Consider the following 16,923-nt stretch of genomic DNA (forward strand, 5'->3'; position numbering starts at 1 on the left):
GTGGGGGTCTGCACTATCGTGGGGTGCTCGAGGGGGGGGTTTCTGTCCCATCTTGGGGGTCTGCAGTGTCGGGGGGTGCTCGGCGGGGGGGTCTGTTCCGTCTAGGGGTGCTCGGTGCCCATCGTGGGGTGTTCAAGGCGGGGTGGGGAGGGTCTGTCCTGTCGGGGGCTCTGCCCCATCCTGGGCTGTTCAAGAAGGGGGGGCCCTGTCCCGTCTAGGTTGTGCTGGGGGTCTGCCCCATCTCGGGGTGCAATTGCCTCCTTCTCCTCCTCCTCCTCCTCCTCCTCCTCTTCCGGTGTCCCCGGGCTGTCCGTGCCCACGTCCGTCTGTCCCCCCCACCCCTCGCTGTCACCACCCCACAAACCCCCCCCCACCACCGCCCCCATCCCCTTTTTAACCCTCTCCCTCCATCCCCTCCCCTCTCCCGGGTGTCCCAAGGAGGAAACCGGAGCCAGATGCCAAAATCTCGCTGCGTTTGCAGGAAATCAAAGGCGAGGAGCCGTGAGGGGGAATGGGGGGGGGGGGGGGGGGGGGGCGGCCATCCCTGACCCCCCCCCCTCCCCTCACTCCATTCCCGCTCCCAATTTCGCGTCTGGAGCCGTCCCCGCTCCTCTGGCTGCGCTCCTGGATTGTTTTTGGCAGGGAGCAGCAGGAATGTGTTTCAGTTTGAGTTTCTTGGCAAGGAGGGAGGAGAGCGAGGGAAGATTCATCCCCCCCCTGCTCCCTCCTCCATTCCCGCCTGCGCCTGGCTCTCAAATTTATGCCCAAAGGCTTCGACTTGGGTGGGCCGAGGCGCTGTGAGGCCGGCGGGGGAGGCCGCGCCGCGGTGGGCGAGGCTCGGGATGGTTCCCAGCGCTTCCCAAAGGCTCCCAGAGAGCCCCAAAGAGCTCCCGGGGAGCCCCAAACAGCTCCCGGAGAGACCCGGCCCCATCCTGACCCCTCAAATCGGGGGGCAGCGGGATTTGGGGAGCCCCCGTGGACCCCTGTGGGTCTGAGTGAGGGGTTTGGGGAGGTTTGGGGTGGTTTGGGGTGGTTTTGGGCCTCCCAGAGAGCCCCAGTCCCATCCAGACCCCTCAAATCGGGGGGCAGCGGGATTTGGGGAGCCCCCGTGGACCCCTGTGGGTCTGAGTGAGGGGTTTGGGGTGGTTTTGGGGTGGTTTGGGGTGGTTTTGGGGCTCCCAGAGAGCCCCAGTCCCATCCAGACCCCTCCTCTAGAGGGGGCACCGCGTTTTGGGGAGCCCCCGTGGACCCCTGTCGGTCTGAGTGGGGCTTTGGGGTGCTTTGGGGTGATTTTGGGGCTCCCAGAGAGCCCCAGCCCCATCCAGACCCCTCAAACTGGGGGGCAGCGGGATTTGTGGAGCCCATGGGGCTGGGGGGGCATCCTGTGGGTCAGAGTGGGGGTTTGGGGTGGTTTTGGGGCTCCCAGCACTTCCCAAAAGCTCCCAGAGAGCCCCAGCCCCATCCAGACCCCTCAAATCGGGGGGAGCACCGTGTTTTGGGGAGCCCCCGTGGACCCCTGTGGGTCTGAGTGGGGGGTTTGGGGTGGTTTGGGGTGGTTTTGGGGTGGTTTTCGGGCTCCCGGAGAGACCCGGCCCCATCCAGACCCCTCAAATTGGGGGGCAACGGGATTTGTGGAGCCCATGGGGTTGGGGGGAGCATCCTGTGGGTCAGAGTGAAGGTTTTGGGGTGGTTTTGGGGCTCCCAGAGAGCCCCAGCCCCATCCAGACCCCTCAAATTGGGGGGCAACGGGATTTGGGGAGCCCCCGTGGAGCCCATGGGGTTGGGGGGAGCATCCCGTGGGTCAGAGTGGGGGTTTGGGGTGGTTTTGGGGTGGTTTTGGGGTGGTTTTGGGGCTCCCAGAGAGCCCCAGCCCTCTTGGCTCGGGGGAGGCAATGCTTTTTGGGGAGCCCCTATGGACCCCTGTGGGTCTGAGTGGGGGTTTTGGGGGGGTTTGGGGTGGTTTTGGGGCGGTGGAGCCGCCCCTTGTGTGTGTGTGTGCTCTGAGGATGTGGAGGGTGGGGAAATGGCACCTGGTACCCACCTGGTACCCACCTGGCACCCACCTGGCACCCACCTGGCACACTGGAGGTGAGGGCAGATCCCCCCGGAGCTGTCACAGGGGGTGCTGGAAGGAGCAAAAAAGGGGGGACACAGCCCTGGGGAGGGAAGTGATGTGAAAATCCAGGGGATGGGGTGACCTGTGCTGTACCTGTGTGCTCTGTACCTGTGTGCTCTGTGTGTACCTGTGTGAGCTGTGCTGTACCTGTGTGCTCTGTGCTGTACCTGTGTGCTCTGTGTGTACCTGTGTGTTCTGTGCTGTACCTGTGTGAGCTGTGCTGTACCTGTGTGAGCTGTGCTGTACCTGTGTGCTCTGTGTGCTCTGTGTGTTCTGTGCTGTACCTGTGTGCTCTGTGTGTACCTGTGTGCTCTGTGCTGTACCTGTGTGTTCTGTGTGTACCTGTGTGCTCTGGGCTGTACCTGTGTGCTCTGTGCTGTACCTGTGTGCTCTGTGTGTACCTGTGTGCTCTGTGTGCTCTGTGCTGTACCTGTGTGTTCTGTGCTGTACCTGTGTGAGCTGTGCTGTACCTGTGTGCTCTGTGTGTACCTGTGTGTTCTGTGCTGTACCTGTGTGCTCTGTGTGTACCTGTGTGCTCTGTGTGTACCTGTGTGCTCTGTGTGCTCTGTGCTGTACCTGTGTGTTCTGTGCTGTACCTGTGTGAGCTGTGCTGTACCTGTGTGCTCTGTGCTGTACCTGTGTGCTCTGTGTGTACCTGTGTGCTCTGTGTGCTCTGTGCTGTACCTGTGTGCTCTGTGTGCTCTGTGTGCTCTGTGCTGTACCTGTGTGCTCTGTGTGTACCTGTGTGCCCTGTGCTGTACCTGTGTGAGCTGTGCTGTACCTGTGTGCCCTGTGCTGTACCTGTGTGAGCTGTGCTGTACCTGTGTGCTCTGTGTGTACCTGTGTGCTCTGGGCTGTACCTGTGTGCTCTGTGTGTACCTGTGTGCTCTGTGCTGTACCTGTGTGCTCTGTGCTGTGCCTGTGTGCTCTGTGTGTACCTGTGTGCTCTGTGTGTACCTGTGTGAGCTGTGCTGTACCTGTGTGAGCTGTGCTGTACCTGTGTGCTCTGTGTGCTCTGTGTGTACCTGTGTGCTCTGTGTGCTCTGTGCTGTACCTGTGTGTTCTGTGCTGTACCTGTGTGCTCTGTGCTGTGCCTGTGTGCTCTGTGTGTACCTGTGTGCTCTGTGTGTACCTGTGTGCTCTGTGCTGTACCTGTGTGCTCTGTGCTGTGCCTGTGTGCTCTGTGTGTACCTGTGTGCTCTGTGTGTACCTGTGTGAGCTGTGCTGTACCTGTGTGCTCTGTGCTGTACCTCTGTGCTCTGTGCTGTACCTGTGTGCTCTGTGTGTACCTGTGTGCTCTGTGCTGTACCTGTGTGAGCTGTGCTGTACCTGTGTGCTCTGTGTGTACCTGTGTGTTCTGTGCTGTACCTGTGTGCTCTGGGCTGTACCTGTGTGCTCTGTGCTGTACCTGTGTGCTCTGTGCTGTACCTGTGTGCTCTGTGTGTTCTGTGCTGTACCTGTGTGCTCTGTGTGCTCTGTGTGTACCTGTGTGCTCTGTGCTGTACCTGTGTGCTCTGTGTGTACCTGTGTGCTCTGTGCTGTGCCTGTGTGCTCTGTGTGTACCTGTGTGCTCTGTGTGTACCTGTGTGAGCTGTGCTGTACCTGTGTGAGCTGTGCTGTACCTGTGTGCTCTGTGCTGTACCTGTGTGCTCTGTGTGCTCTGTGTGTACCTGTGTGCTCTGTGCTGTACCTGTGTGCTCTGTGTGTACCTGTGTGCTCTGTGCTGTACCTGTGTGAGCTGTGTGTACCTGTGTGCTCTGTGCTGTACCTGTGTGCTCTGTGCTGTACCTGTGTGCTCTGTGCTGTGCCTGTGTGAGCTGTGCTGTACCTGTGTGCTCTGGGCTGTACCTGTGTGCTCTGTGTGTTCTGTGCTGTACCTGTGTGCTCTGTGCTGTACCTGTGTGCTCTGTGTGCTCTGTGTGTACCTGTGTGAGCTGTGCTGTACCTGTGTGCTCTGTGCTGTACCTGTGTGCTCTGTACCTGTGTGCTCTGTGTGTACCTGTGTGCTCTGTGCTGTACCTGTGTGTTCTGTGCTGTACCTGTGTGCTCTGTGCTGTACCTGTGTGCTCTGTGTGTACCTGTGTGCTCTGTACCTGTGTGCTCTGTGTGTACCTGTGTGCTCTGTGCTGTACCTGTGTGCTCTGGGCTGTACCTGTGTGTTCTGTGTGTACCTGTGTGTCCCCACAGGCAGTGACACCCTGGGCACACCTGTGTGGGAGCCTGGAAAGGTCCCAGCCCAGTTTGGAGCACCCTGGGCTGCTGGGAGGTGGCACAGGATGAGCTCTCCTGGTCCCTGCTGTGATTTCTGTGTTCTGCAGAGCTCTGTGTGTGTTCTGTACCCGTCCCTGTTCACTCCAGGTGTGTGAACCTGTGCTCCAGGGCTGGCACAGGGGGTGCTGGGAGGGACAAAAAAGGGGGGACACAGCCCTGGGGAGGGAGGTGATGTGAAAATCCAGGGCATGGTGTGAGCTGTGCTGTACCTGTGGGCTCTGTGCTGTACCTGTGTGCTCTGGGCACACCTGTGTGGGAGCCTGGAAAGGTCCCAGCCCAGTTTGGAGCACCCTGGGCTGCTGGGAGGTGGCACAGGATGAGCTCTGAGATCTCTCCTGTCCCAAGCTGTGATTTCTGTGTTCTGCAGAGCTCTGTGTGTGTTCTGTACCTGTCCCTGTTCACTCCAGGGGTGTGAACCTGTGCTCCAGGGCTGCCCAGAGCAGGGTCTGCTGCTCACCAGGGGTCTCAGGTGATGGATGTGGGGAGGGGGAGGTGGGGATTTGCCCCCCTCACCTCCCAGATGTGCACATTTGTTGGATTTTGCTCTTTTCTGACCCAGAGATGGGGAAACTGAGAGGTGCTTTGAAAGCTTTTATTCCATTTTCAGTCTCATGTGAAGGGTGAGGCAACACAGATGTTATAATTCACACCACCACAATCAGGACCTAATTATTTCATAATTACAATACACGATAAGCATTTCTTTTCTTATAATGCATTTTCAAGCATTTGAAACTTGTCTCTAGTTTTATTTCTCTTTTAACAATGTTTGTCTCACTCTGTGCCATTTCAAAGCCAGCTCCATTTTACCTTAGAATTTGCATGTAAATGCAGATTACGGGAGGTTTTTTGTCAGATTTTGAGAATTTTTCACCTAAACACGTGCACCTCTCTGCTGAGCTGGTTTGTGTGTGCACACAGGCCTGAGCTGGGGGGCTGGAGTCACCCCAAAACCCCATAAACTTTAGGAAAAGGTTTTCAAACCTCTTTAACCCTGGCAGGAGGGGAAAATTGGGAACTTTCCATGGGGTCAATCCCCAAATTCCCCTCCAATTTTCCAGCCCATGGGACAGGTGTGATCCCCTTTCTCTGCCCCATTTCCTCCTCCTCAGCTCTTTTTCCCCTTTTCCCCTTCATTTCCACCCCAAAACCCCACAAACTTTAGGAAAAAGGTTTTCACACCTCCTTAGCCCTGGCAGGTGAGGAAAATTGGGAACTTTCCCCAGGGTTAATCCCCAAATTCTCCTGCCAGGCTCAATCCCAGGTGAGATCCCCCTTCTCCACTCTCTTCCCCCCTGTTTCCTCCTCAGCTCTTTTTCCCCTTTTCCCCTTCATTTCCACCCCAAAACCCCACAAATTTAGGAAAAAGGTTTGCAAACCTCTTTAACCCTGGCAGGTGAGGAAAATTGAGAACTTTCCATGGGGTCAATCCCCAAATTCCCCTCCAATTTTCCAGCCCATGGGAGAGGTGTGATCCCCTTTCTCTGCCCCATTTCCTCCTCCTCAGCTCTTTTTCCCCTTTTCCCCTTCATTTCCACCCCAAAACCCCACAAACTTTAGGAAAAGGCTTTGCAAACCTCCTTAGCCCTGGCAGGTGAGGAAATTTGGGAATTTTCCATGGGGTTAATCCCCAAATTCCCCTCCAATTTTCCAGCCCATGGGACAGGTGTGATCCCCTTTCTCTGCCCCATTTCCTCCTCATCTCTTTTTCCCCTTTTCCCCCCATTTCCACCACCTTCCCGGGTTGGGGTCACCCCAAAACCCCACAAACTTTAGGAAAAGGGTTTGCAAACCTCTTTAACCCTGGCAAATGGGAACTTTCCCCAGGGTCAATCCCCAAATTCTCCTGCCAGGCTCAGTCCCAGGTGAGATCCCCTTTCTCTGCCCTCTGCCCACTGTTTCTTCCTCAGCTCTTTTTCCCCTTTTCCCCTTCATTTCCACCCCAAAACCCCATGAACATTAGGAAAAGGCTTTGCAAACCTCTTTAACCCTGGCAGGTGAGGAAAATTGGGAACTTTCCATGGGGTCAATCCCCAAATTCCCCTCCAATTTTCCAGCCCATGGGACAGGTGAGATCCCCTTTCTCTGCCCCATTTCCTCCTCATCTCTTTTTCCCCTTTCCCCCCATTTCCACCACCTTCCTGGGCTGGGGTCACCCCAAAACCCTACAATTTAAGGAAAAGGCTTTGCAAACCTCTTTAACCCTGGCAGGTGAGGAAAATTGGGAACTTTCCCCAGGGTTAATCCCCAAATTCTCCTGCCAGGCTCAATCCCAGGTGAGATCCCCCTTCTCCACTCTCTTCCCCCCTGTTTCCTCCTCAGCTCTTTTTCCCCTTTTCCCCTTCATTTCCACCCCAAAACCCCACAAATTTAGGAAAAGGGTTTTCAAACCTCTTTAACCCTGGCAGGTGAGGAAAATTGAGAACTTTCCATGGGGTCAATCCCCAAATTCCCCTCCAATTTTCCAGCCCATGGGACAGGTGAGATCCCCTTTCTCTGCCCCATTTCCTCCTCATCTCTTTTTCCCCTTTCCCCCCATTTCCACCACCTTCCTGGGCTGGGGTCACCCTAAAACCCCATGAACTTTAGGAAAAGGCTTTGCAAACCTCTTTAACCTTGGCAGGTGAGGAAAATTGGGAACTTTCCCCAGGGTTAATCCCCAAATTCTCCTGCCAGGCTCAATTCCAGGTGAGATCTCCCTTCTCCACTCTCTTCCCCCCTGTTTCCTCCTCATCTCTTTTTCCCCTTTCCCCCCCATTTCCCCCACCTTCCCGGGCAGCCCCCTCCCCTCTGCCTGTCCCTCTGTCCCCCCCCCGTCCATTCTTCCTGCCTGACACGCTCACAAAGCCCCTGGACGAGCTTTCAAAGGGGCAACTCATGCGGAAGAATCGCTGCCCCCTGAGCCCCTCCCGGCTCCGAACCCGACCCGGCGCTGTTCCCAGCGGGGTGAGGGGCTCCCACTCCCCCAGACCCCCTTGTTTGGGCCGATTCCCCGCCGTTCCAAGGGGGAAGGAGCCCCCCGTTCCCAGCGCCACCCAGTTTGTGGTGGTTTCTCCTGCCAGGTGTCCGTGTCACCCTCGGGGTTTTGGGGACCAGAGGGGTGGGAGTGGATGGGCTCAGGATGGAGATGGAGTTGGGGGGCAGGACAGGGACCAGGGGGATGGCAGTGGGTGGGTTTGGGATGGTGGAGATGGAGTTGGGGGGCAGGACAGGGACCAGGGGGATGGCAGTGGGTGGGTTTGGGATGGTGGAGATGGAGTTGGGGGGCAGGACAAGGACCGTGGGTGGGGGGACAGGATGGTTGAGGTGGATTTGGGGACAGAAGTGTGGCCCTGGACTGGCTCCTGTCCATGTCACCCTCGGGGTTTTGGGGACCAGGAGGGTGGGAATGGATGGGCTCAAGATGGAAATGGAGTTGGGGGGCAGGACAGGGACTGTGAGTGGGGGGACAGGATGGTGACCAGGGCTTGGGGACAGAAGGGTGGCCCCAGGTGGGGGCAGGACTGGCTCCTGTCCGTGTCACCCTCAGGGTTTTGGGGACCAGGGAAATGGGAATGGGTGGGCTCAGGATGGTGGAGATGGATGGAAATGGAGCTGAGGAGCAGGACAAGCACCAGGAATGGGGGGACAGGATGGTGACCAGGGCCTGGGGACAGAATGGTGGCCCCAGGTGGGGGCAGGACTGGCTCCTGTCCGTGTCACCCTTGGGGTGTTGGGGACCAGGGAGGGGTGGGAATGGATGGGCTCAGGATGGAGATGGAGTTGGGGGGCAGGACAGGGACCAGGGGGTGGCAGTGGGTGGGTTTGGGATGGTGGAGATGGAGTTGGGGGGCAGGACAAGGACCGTGGGTGGGGGCACGGGATGGTTGAGGTGGATTTGGGGACAGAAGGGTGGCCCTGGACTGGCTCCTGTCTGTGTCACCCTTGGGGTTTTGGGGACCAGAGGGGTGGGAGTGAATGGGCCCAGGATGGGGGAGATGGAGTTGGGGGGCAGGACAAGCACCAGGAATGGGGGGACAGGATGGTTGAGGTGGATTTGGGGACAGAAGGGTGGCCCCAGGTGGGGGTGGACTGGCTCCTGTCCATGTCACCCTCAGGGTTTTGGGGACCAGGGAAATGGGAATGGGTGGGCTCAGGATGGTGATGGATGGAAATGGAGTTGGGGGGCAGGACAGGGACCAGGAATGGGGGGACAGGATGGTGACCAGGGATTGGGGGACAGAATGGATGGCATTGGGTGGGGGAGAACTGGCTCCTGTCTGTGTCACCCTCAGGGTTTTGGGGACAGGGAGGGTGGGAATGGATGGGCTCAGGATGGAAATGGAGTTGGGGGGCAGGACAAGCACCAGGAGTGGGAATGGAGTGGGGGGACAGGATGGTTGAGGTGGATTTGGGGACAGAAGTGTGGCCCTGGACTGGCTCCTGTCTATGTCACCCTCAGGGTTTTGGGGACCAGGGAAATGGGAATGGGTGGGCTCAGGATGGTGGAGATGGATGGAAATGGAGTTGGGGGCAGGACAAGCACCAGGAGTGGGAATGGAGTGGGGGGACAGGATGGTTGAGGTGGATTTGGGGACAGAAGGGTGGTCCCAGGTGGTGGCTTCTCCCACTCCTGTCCGTGTCACCCTCGGGGTTTTGGGGACCAGAGGGGTGGGAATGGATGGGCCCAGGATGGAAATGAATGGAGATGGGGTTGGGGGCAGGACAAGGATGGTGAGTGGGGGTCAGGGTGGGGACCAGGGGCTTGGGGACCGAAGGGTGGCCCCAGGTGGGAGCGGGGCCCCACAGGCAGCGATCGCCCTGGGCTGGGCTGGGCTGGGCTGGGCCCCGTGGCTGCGTGGGTGGGACAGGGCAGGGTGGGGACCCGCGGGCAAGGCAGGGCTGGGTGGGACCTGCGAATGCTGGAGAATCCCTGGGAAGGGAGGAGGGAGGGAGCCAGATCTGGTCCTTGGCCCGGGAGTGGTTCCGGCTGTGCCCTCGCTTTTCCAATTCATGGAATCCCAGAATTCCAGAATGGTTTGGGCTGGAAGGAACCTTAAAGTCACATTCTGACCCCTCACCATAAACAAGGACACCTTTCACTACCCCAGGTCACTCCAAGCCCCATCCAGCCTGGCCTTGGACACTTCCAGGACTCACAGGGAGGAATTTCTTCAAAATATCCCCAAATTTCACCAATTTCATTTTAAATCCAGGTTCCAAAGGAACCTTTAAGTCACATTCTGACCCCTCACCATAAACAGGGACACCTTTCACTACCCCAGGTCACTCCAAGCCCCATCCAGCCTGGCCTTGGACACTTCCAGGACTCACAGGGAGGAATTTCTTCAAAATATCCCCAAATTTCACCAATTTCTTTTTAAATCCAGGTTCCAAAGGAACCTTAAAGTCACATTCTGACCCCTCACCATAAACAGGGACACCTTGCACTATCCCAGGTCACTCCAAGCCCCATCCAGCCTGGCCTTGGACACTTCCAGGACTCATAGGGAGGAATTTCTTCAAAATAACCCCAAATCTCGCTGGTTTTTGTTTAAATCCAGGTTCCAAAGGAACCTTAAAGTCACATTCTGACCCCTCACCATAGGCAGGGACACCTTGCACTATCCCAGGTGGCTCCAAGCCCGATCCAGACTGGCCTTGGACACTTCCAGGACTCCAGGGGCAGCCACAGCTTCTCTAGGCACCCTGTGCCAGGGCCTGCCCACCCTCCCAAGGATGATTTTCTTCCCAAAATCCCCAAATTTCGCCGATTTTTTGTTTAAATCCAGTCCCGGTCGGGGGGGTCCCGCGTGCTGTGGCGCCCCCTGGCGGCCGAACCCAACCTCTCCCTCTCCCTCAGGTCCCGGTGTCGCCCCCCAGGTCCCGGTGTCGCCTCCCGGGCCCCTCCACCCCCCCGATGTCCCCCTGAGCCACCCCCGCGCCCTATCGCGACATGTTCGACCCCTCTGGACCCCCGGCCGCCGGCTACAGCGAGCACTGCTGCCTGCACCCCCCGCACGGAGCAGCCCCCGCCGCCCCGGGACCGCCAGGTGGGTCATGGGGGGGCTCCAGGACCCCCCCGAGGTCAGGGGGGCTCCGGGGGTCTCTGTCCCACCCCAGCTCAGCTCTGCTCCCTCCTCCAGGGCTGGATTTCCCCGTGTGCCACCAGCCCGGGCAGCGCGGCTATGGGCTGGCCCCAGGAGCTGAACACGCCGGGGATGGTGAGTCTCGGGTTTTGGGGGGCTGCGGGGCAGGGGGGGATCCCCAGAGGGGTGAAACATCTCTGTGCTCCAAATCCGGAGTGAACTGGCACACCCAGGGCACTCCTGCATCCTCCAAGCGCCAGGTTTGTGTCCTTGGGGTGTCTCCAGCCCCCCAAAACCGTGCTGAGGGAAATTCTGGGGCACCGTGGGGCAGGGGGGATTCCCTAGAGGGGGTTAAACATCTGTGTTCTAAATCCAAAGCACAACTGGGACATTCCTGCATCCTCCAAACACCAGGTTTGTGTCCTTGGTGTGCCTGCAGCTCCCCAGGACCACACTGAGGGCAGCGCCCCCCGCTCTGCCCCTGGTTTTGGGGGACAGGAGGGATTCCCTAGAGGGGTTAAACATCTCTCAGTTGTAAATCCAAAGCACAATCGGGACATTCCTGCAGCCTCCAAACACCAGATTTCTGTCCTTGGGGTGCCTGCAGCCCCCCAGGACCGTGCTGAGGGCAGTGCCCCCTGCTCTGCCCCCAATTTTGGGGTGCCATGGGGCAGGGGGGATTCCCTAGAGGGGTTAAACATCTCTCAGTTCCAAATCCAAAGAGAGCTGGCACACTTGGGGCACTCCTGCAGCCTCCAAACACCAGGTTTGTGTCTTTGGGGTGCCCCCAGCCCCCCTGGACCATACTGAGAGCAGCGCCTCCTGCTCTGCCCCCGGTTTTGGGGGGCTGTGGGGCTGAAGGGAATCCACAGAGGGGGTTAAACATCTCTCAGTTGTAAATCCAAAGTGAACTGGCACACTCGGAGCACTCCTGCAGGCTTCAAACACCAGGTTTGTGTCTTTGGGGTGCCCCAGGACCCCCCGGACCACACTGAGGGCAGTGCCTCCTGCTCTGCCCCCAGTTTTGGGGGGCAGGGGGGATTCCCTAGAAGGGTTAAACATCTCTCAGTTCTGTGTGAACTGGCACACTCGGGGCACTCCTGCAGCCTCCAAACACCAGGTTTGTGTCTTTGGTGTGCCTCCAGCCCCCCTGGACCACACTGAGGGCAGCGCCCCCCACTCTGCCCCCAATTTTGGGGTGCCATGGGGCAGGGGGGATTCCCTAGAGGGATTAAACGTCTCTCAGTTGTAAATCCAAAGCACACTCAGGACACTCCTGCAGCCTCCAAACACCAGGTTTGTGTCTTTGGGGTGCCCCCAGCCCCTCTGGATCATACTGAGAGCAGTGCCCCCTGATCTGCCCCCGGTTTTGGGGGGCTGTGGGGCTGAAGGGAATCCACAGAGGGGGTTAAACACCTCTCATTTGTAAATCCAAAATGAACTGGCACACTCGGAGCACTCCTGCAGGCTCCAAACACCAGGTTTGTGTCCTTGGGGTGCCTCCATGCCCCCTGGACCACACTGAGGGCAGCGCCTCCCGCTCTGCCCCCGGTTTTGGGGGGCAGGGGGGATTCCCTAGAGGAGTTAAACATCTCTCAGTTCTGTGTGAACTGGCACACTCAGGGCTCTCCTGCAGCCTCCAAACACCAGGTTTGTGTCTTTGGGGTGCCCCCAGCCCCCCTGGATCATGCTGAGGGCAGCGCCCCTGCTCTGCCCCCCATCTTGGGGCACCATGGGGCAGGGGGGATTCCCTAGAGGGGGTTAAACATCTGTGTTCTAAATCCAAAGCACACTCAGGGCATTCCTGCAGCCTCCAAACACCAGGTTTGTGTCCTTGGGGTGCCCCTGGACCATACTGAGGGCAGTGTCCCCCGCTCTGCCCCCAATTTTGGGGTGCAATGGGGCAGGAGGGATTCCACAGAGGGGGTTAAACATCTCTCATTTGTAAATCCAAAATGAACTGGCACACTCAGAGCACTCCTGCAGGCTCCAAACACCAGGTTTGTGTCTTTGGGGTGCCTCCAGCCCCCCTGGACCACACTGAGGGCATTGCCCCCCGCTCTGCCCCCGGTTTTGGGGCACCATGGGGCAGAAGGGATTCCCTAGAGGGATTAAACGTCTCTCAGTTGTAAATCCAAAGCACACTCAGGGCATTCCTGCAGCCTCCAAACACCAGGTTTGTGTCCTTGGGGTGCCCCCAGCCCCCCCGGACCACACTGAGGGCAGCGCCCCCGCTCTGCCCCCCTCAGGCTCCCGGTTCTCCACGCCCCGAGGCGCAGGGAAGCTGAGCAAGAAGCGAGCCCTGTCCATCTCGCCCCTGTCCGACTCCAGCATCGACCTGCAGACCGTGATCCGCACCTCGCCCAACTCCCTCGTGGCTTTCATCAACTCCCGCTGCGCCTCCTCTGGCGGCTCCTACGGTCACCTGTCCATCAGCACCATCAGGTGGGCACTGCCCTGGCTCCCCGGCACCCCCTGGTGTGGGAATCTACAGAATCAGAGGGTTTTGGGAAAGCTGCAAAAGGCAGGGCTCGCATACAGCAGAACTGTGAGCAGAGCTAAAGCAGCCATGAGATAGGACAGCAGAAAAATTATTTAAACTGTAGGAAAAGCAAAGGCAAATAGAACAATGGCCTGTGTATTAACACTTGTCTGAATAGCTCTCTAAGCTGCAGAAAGTTTATCTAGCAAGATATTAGGAAAGTTAAAGGTTAATAATGGAGCTCTGTGCGTTGTGTTTTAGGGCTCACAAGCAGGTATTGTATTCGAAATAAGCAAGCATTGTTTTAACCAAAGGTACCTGTGCTTATGGTGGTTGGATAGAGCTACTGTCAATGTGCTTTTGCTTTGTGGGATTGGTCACAAAGCTTATAAAGTCAGTTATAACATTGAGTTTTTAGTCTGCTGCCTGGATTGTGAGCTGCTGGCATCTTCCCTTTGTCATAACCATGCAATGAGACTGATGCTGGAAAATCAAACAGCTCAAGGCCTTTCAGCAGTTTGTAAATAACCCCCCCTTGCCAGTGCCCATTCACACTTTTGGGAGCAGCTTGGGGTGGTGGGGAAGGGATGGTTGGGATTCCAGATCTCTGTTCTCATCTGCTGATGGTGTCACCTGCTCTCCACAGCCCGTCCCTGGGGTACCAGAGCCCACCTGGGCAGCACAAGGGCCAAGGGCACCTGTACACACCAGCCCCAGCCTGCAGCTCCCACGAGGTGCCCACACGGCCGGGGCTGCTGCAGCACCCACCTGCTCGAGGGGCACTGAAACACTGCCAGGTATGGGGGGAAATGTGAAAAAGGGGCCTGAAACACTGCCAGGTATGGGGGGAAATGTGAAAACAGGCACTAAAACACTGCCAGGTATGGGGGAAATGGGAGAGGAACCCTAAAACACTGCCAGGTATGGGGGATCTGTGAGGGGAACCCTAAAACACTGCCAGGTATGGGGGAAATGGGAGAGAAACCCTGAAACACTGCCAGGTATGGGGGAAATGTGAGAGAAACCCTGAAACACTGCCAGGTATGGGGGATCCGTGAGAGAGGGATCCCTGTGAGAGGGATCTGTGTGAGAGGGATCTGTGTGAGAGGGGATCCCTGTGACTGGGATCCATCTGAGTGGGGTTCCATGTGATTGGGGTTCCCCGTGAGTGGGGTTCCATGTGAAAAAGGATCCCTGTGAATGGAGTTTCACAAAACTGGGGATCCCCGTGAATGGGGTTCCATGTGAAAGGGGATTTAAAGTGGATCCCTGTGAGTGAGGTTCCATGTGAAAAGGGGTCCCTGTGATTTGGGTTCCATGTAATTGGAGATCCCTGTGAGTGGGGTTCCTTGTGAAAGAGGATCCCTGTGAGTGGGCTTCCAATGTAATTGGGGATCCCTGTGAGTGGAGGTCCCTGTGAGTGAGGTTCCATGTAATTGGGGTTCCCTGTGATTGGGGTTCCATGTAAATGGGGTCCCAGTGAGTGGAGGTCCCTGTGAGTGGGGTTCCATGTGAAAAAGGATCCCTGTGAATGGGGTTCCAATGTAACTGGGGATCTGTGTGAGTGGGGTTCCATGTAATTTGGGATCTGTGAGTGGGGTTCCTTGTGAAAGAGGATCCCTTTTAGTGGGGCTCCAATGTAATTGGGAATCCCTGTGAGTGAGGTTCCCTGTAACTGGGGATCCCTGTGAGTGGGGTTCCGTGTGAAAAGGGGTCCCTGTAATTGGGGTTCCTGTAACTGGGGATCCCTGTGAGTGGGGTTCCCTGTGAGTGGAGGTCCCTGTGATTGGGGTTCCCTGTAATTGGGGATCCCTGTGAGTGGGGTTCTGTGTGAAAAGGGGTCCCTGTAATTGGGGTTCCCTGTAACTGGGGATCCCTGTGAGTGGGGTTCCATGTGAGCCGTGTCCATGTGAGCCGTGCATCCCTGTAAGTGCTGTTCCAGTGCCCATCTCCCTGCTGACTCCCTCCCCCTTCCCTGCCCTGGCAGCAGCTGAAGCTGGAGTGGAGCCTGAGCAGCCCCCTGAGTGCCAAATTCCCAGAGGAGCGATCTGAGGGTGACATCTCCAGCCCAGCATCCACGGGCACCCAGGTACATCCCTGACCGTCAGATCCCCCCTCCCAACGCCCTGGCAGTGACCCTGGGAGTGCTCACCTGCCCCTGCCCCCCAGGAGCCCTTGCTGGGCATGCTGGATGTCCGGGAGGAGCTGGAGAAGGAGGATGGCAAAGCCGAGTGTGAGGCTGTGTATGAGACCAACTGCTACTGGGACGGCTGTGCCAAGGAGTTCGACACCCAGGAGCAGCTGGTGCACGTGAGTCAGGGGCTGCCAAGGTGCTGCCAGCCCAAAATCTGCCCTCAGGCTGCTGGGCAGCATCTCCCTGGATCAGCTCATGATTCCCACTCCCAGGTCCCATCCACCCCTGGATCAGCTCATGATTCCCGCTCCCAGGTCCCATCCACCCCTGGATCAGCTCATGATTCCCACTCCTAGGTCCCATACACCCCTGGGGACTCACCAGGAGGGATGAGCATCCCCCAGGTCTCCTCAGCCACTGGTGCTTCCAGATCCCTCCTCTGCTCCAGCTTTCCTCTCTCCAGCTCTCCCATATCCCCTGACCATCCTTTGGACTCCTCTGGCTGCTCTTGGATGTCCCAGAGTATCCCTCAAACATCGCCTGCATTCTGTGCCTCCTCCAAACACCACCTGGGCTGTTCTCCCCCAGACTGCTGTCTGCACCTGCCATCCCAGTCCCTCTATGTCCCTTTGTCCCATCCCAGTCTGTCCATGTCCCTTTGTCCCATCCCAATCTCTCCTGTATCCCCTTCTCCCATCCCAGTCCTTCCATCCCCTTTCTCCCATCCCAGTTTCTCCTGTATCCCTTTCTCCTATCCCTATCCCAGTTTCTCCTGTGTCCCTTTCTTCCACCCCATTCCTCTCTCAATCCCTCCAACCCTTTCTCCTCTCCCAATCCCCCATCCCCTTTCTCCCATCCCATTCTCTCCATCCCCTTTCTCCCATCCCAGTTTCTCCTGGGTTTATTTTCTCCCTTTCTCCCATCCCAGTTTCCCCTGTATCTCCTGTATTTTTCCCACCCCACTCCTCTCCCAATCCCTCCATCCCCTTTATCCCATCCCAGTTTCTCCTGGTTTTTTTTCTCCCTTTCTCCCATCCCAGTTTCTCCTGGTTTTTTTTCTCCCATTCTCCCATCCCAGTCTCTCCTGTATCCCTTTCTCCTCTCCCAATCCCCCATCCCCTTTCTCTCCTTCATCCCCCATCCCTTTCCCCCCTCCCCAGTGCCCCCAGTGACGCTGCCCTCCCTCCCCAGCACATCAACAACGAGCACATCCACGGTGAGAAGAAGGAGTTCGTGTGCCACTGGGCAGCGTGCTCGCGGGAGCAGAGGCCCTTCAAGGCTCAGTACATGCTGGTGGTGCACATGAGGCGCCACACGGGGGAGAAACCTCACAAGTGCACGGTGAGATGCCAAAAAACTCCCCCCAAAATCCTGCCTGGGCTGGGAGAATGAGGGGTGTCTCGGTTTGGAAAGGGAGGTGTGCACTAAGGAAGGCAGGAGCCTCCCCTGAAATGGAAAATGGGAACCCCCTCCCTCTGAATTATTATAAATTTGAAATGAATTAATTGTTATAAATTTGAAATTAAGAGGCTCTCAGGCAAAGATATGGGAGCAGGAATAACAGTTTGTCTTGGTTTGGAAAGTCAGGTGTGTGCTAAGGAAAGCAGGATACTTTCCTGAAATGGAAAATGTGACCTCCCTCCCTCTGAATTATTATAAATTTGAAATTAAGGAGGTCTCAGGCAAAAATATGGGAGCAGGAATAACAGTTTCTCTTGGTTTGGAAAGTCAGGTATGTGCTAAGGAAAGCAGGAGCTTCCCCTGAAATGGAGAATGGAAACCCCCTCTCTCCAAATTGTTATAAATTTGAAATTAATTAATTAATTGTTATAAATTTGAAATTAAGGGGCTC

The 16,923-nt window shown here is 57.2% G+C and overlaps 1 protein-coding gene across 2 annotated transcripts in view; it reads left to right on the top strand.

The window, feature by feature from the left end:
* The window catches only part of GLI1 (GLI family zinc finger 1), a 39,347-nt gene that overhangs the window by 11,705 nt on the left and 10,719 nt on the right, over positions 1–16,923 (top strand). Inside the window, exons 2-8 of one of the 2 annotated variants that reach the window (XM_054649317.2) lie at positions 10,230–10,419; positions 10,513–10,590; positions 12,705–12,900; positions 13,584–13,734; positions 14,925–15,026; positions 15,107–15,247; positions 16,263–16,412. In XM_054649317.2, the coding sequence (XP_054505292.2) occupies positions 10,323–10,419; positions 10,513–10,590; positions 12,705–12,900; positions 13,584–13,734; positions 14,925–15,026; positions 15,107–15,247; positions 16,263–16,412 (915 nt within the window). In that variant the 5' untranslated portion in view covers positions 10,230–10,322. The remainder of the gene's footprint in view (positions 1–10,229; positions 10,420–10,512; positions 10,591–12,704; positions 12,901–13,583; positions 13,735–14,924; positions 15,027–15,106; positions 15,248–16,262; positions 16,413–16,923) is intronic. The other variant, XM_077192569.1, reaches the window with a different exon arrangement.

This window comes from Agelaius phoeniceus, chromosome 35 (genome assembly GCF_051311805.1).
Source record: "Agelaius phoeniceus isolate bAgePho1 chromosome 35, bAgePho1.hap1, whole genome shotgun sequence".
Taxonomy (NCBI): domain Eukaryota; kingdom Metazoa; phylum Chordata; class Aves; order Passeriformes; family Icteridae; genus Agelaius; species Agelaius phoeniceus.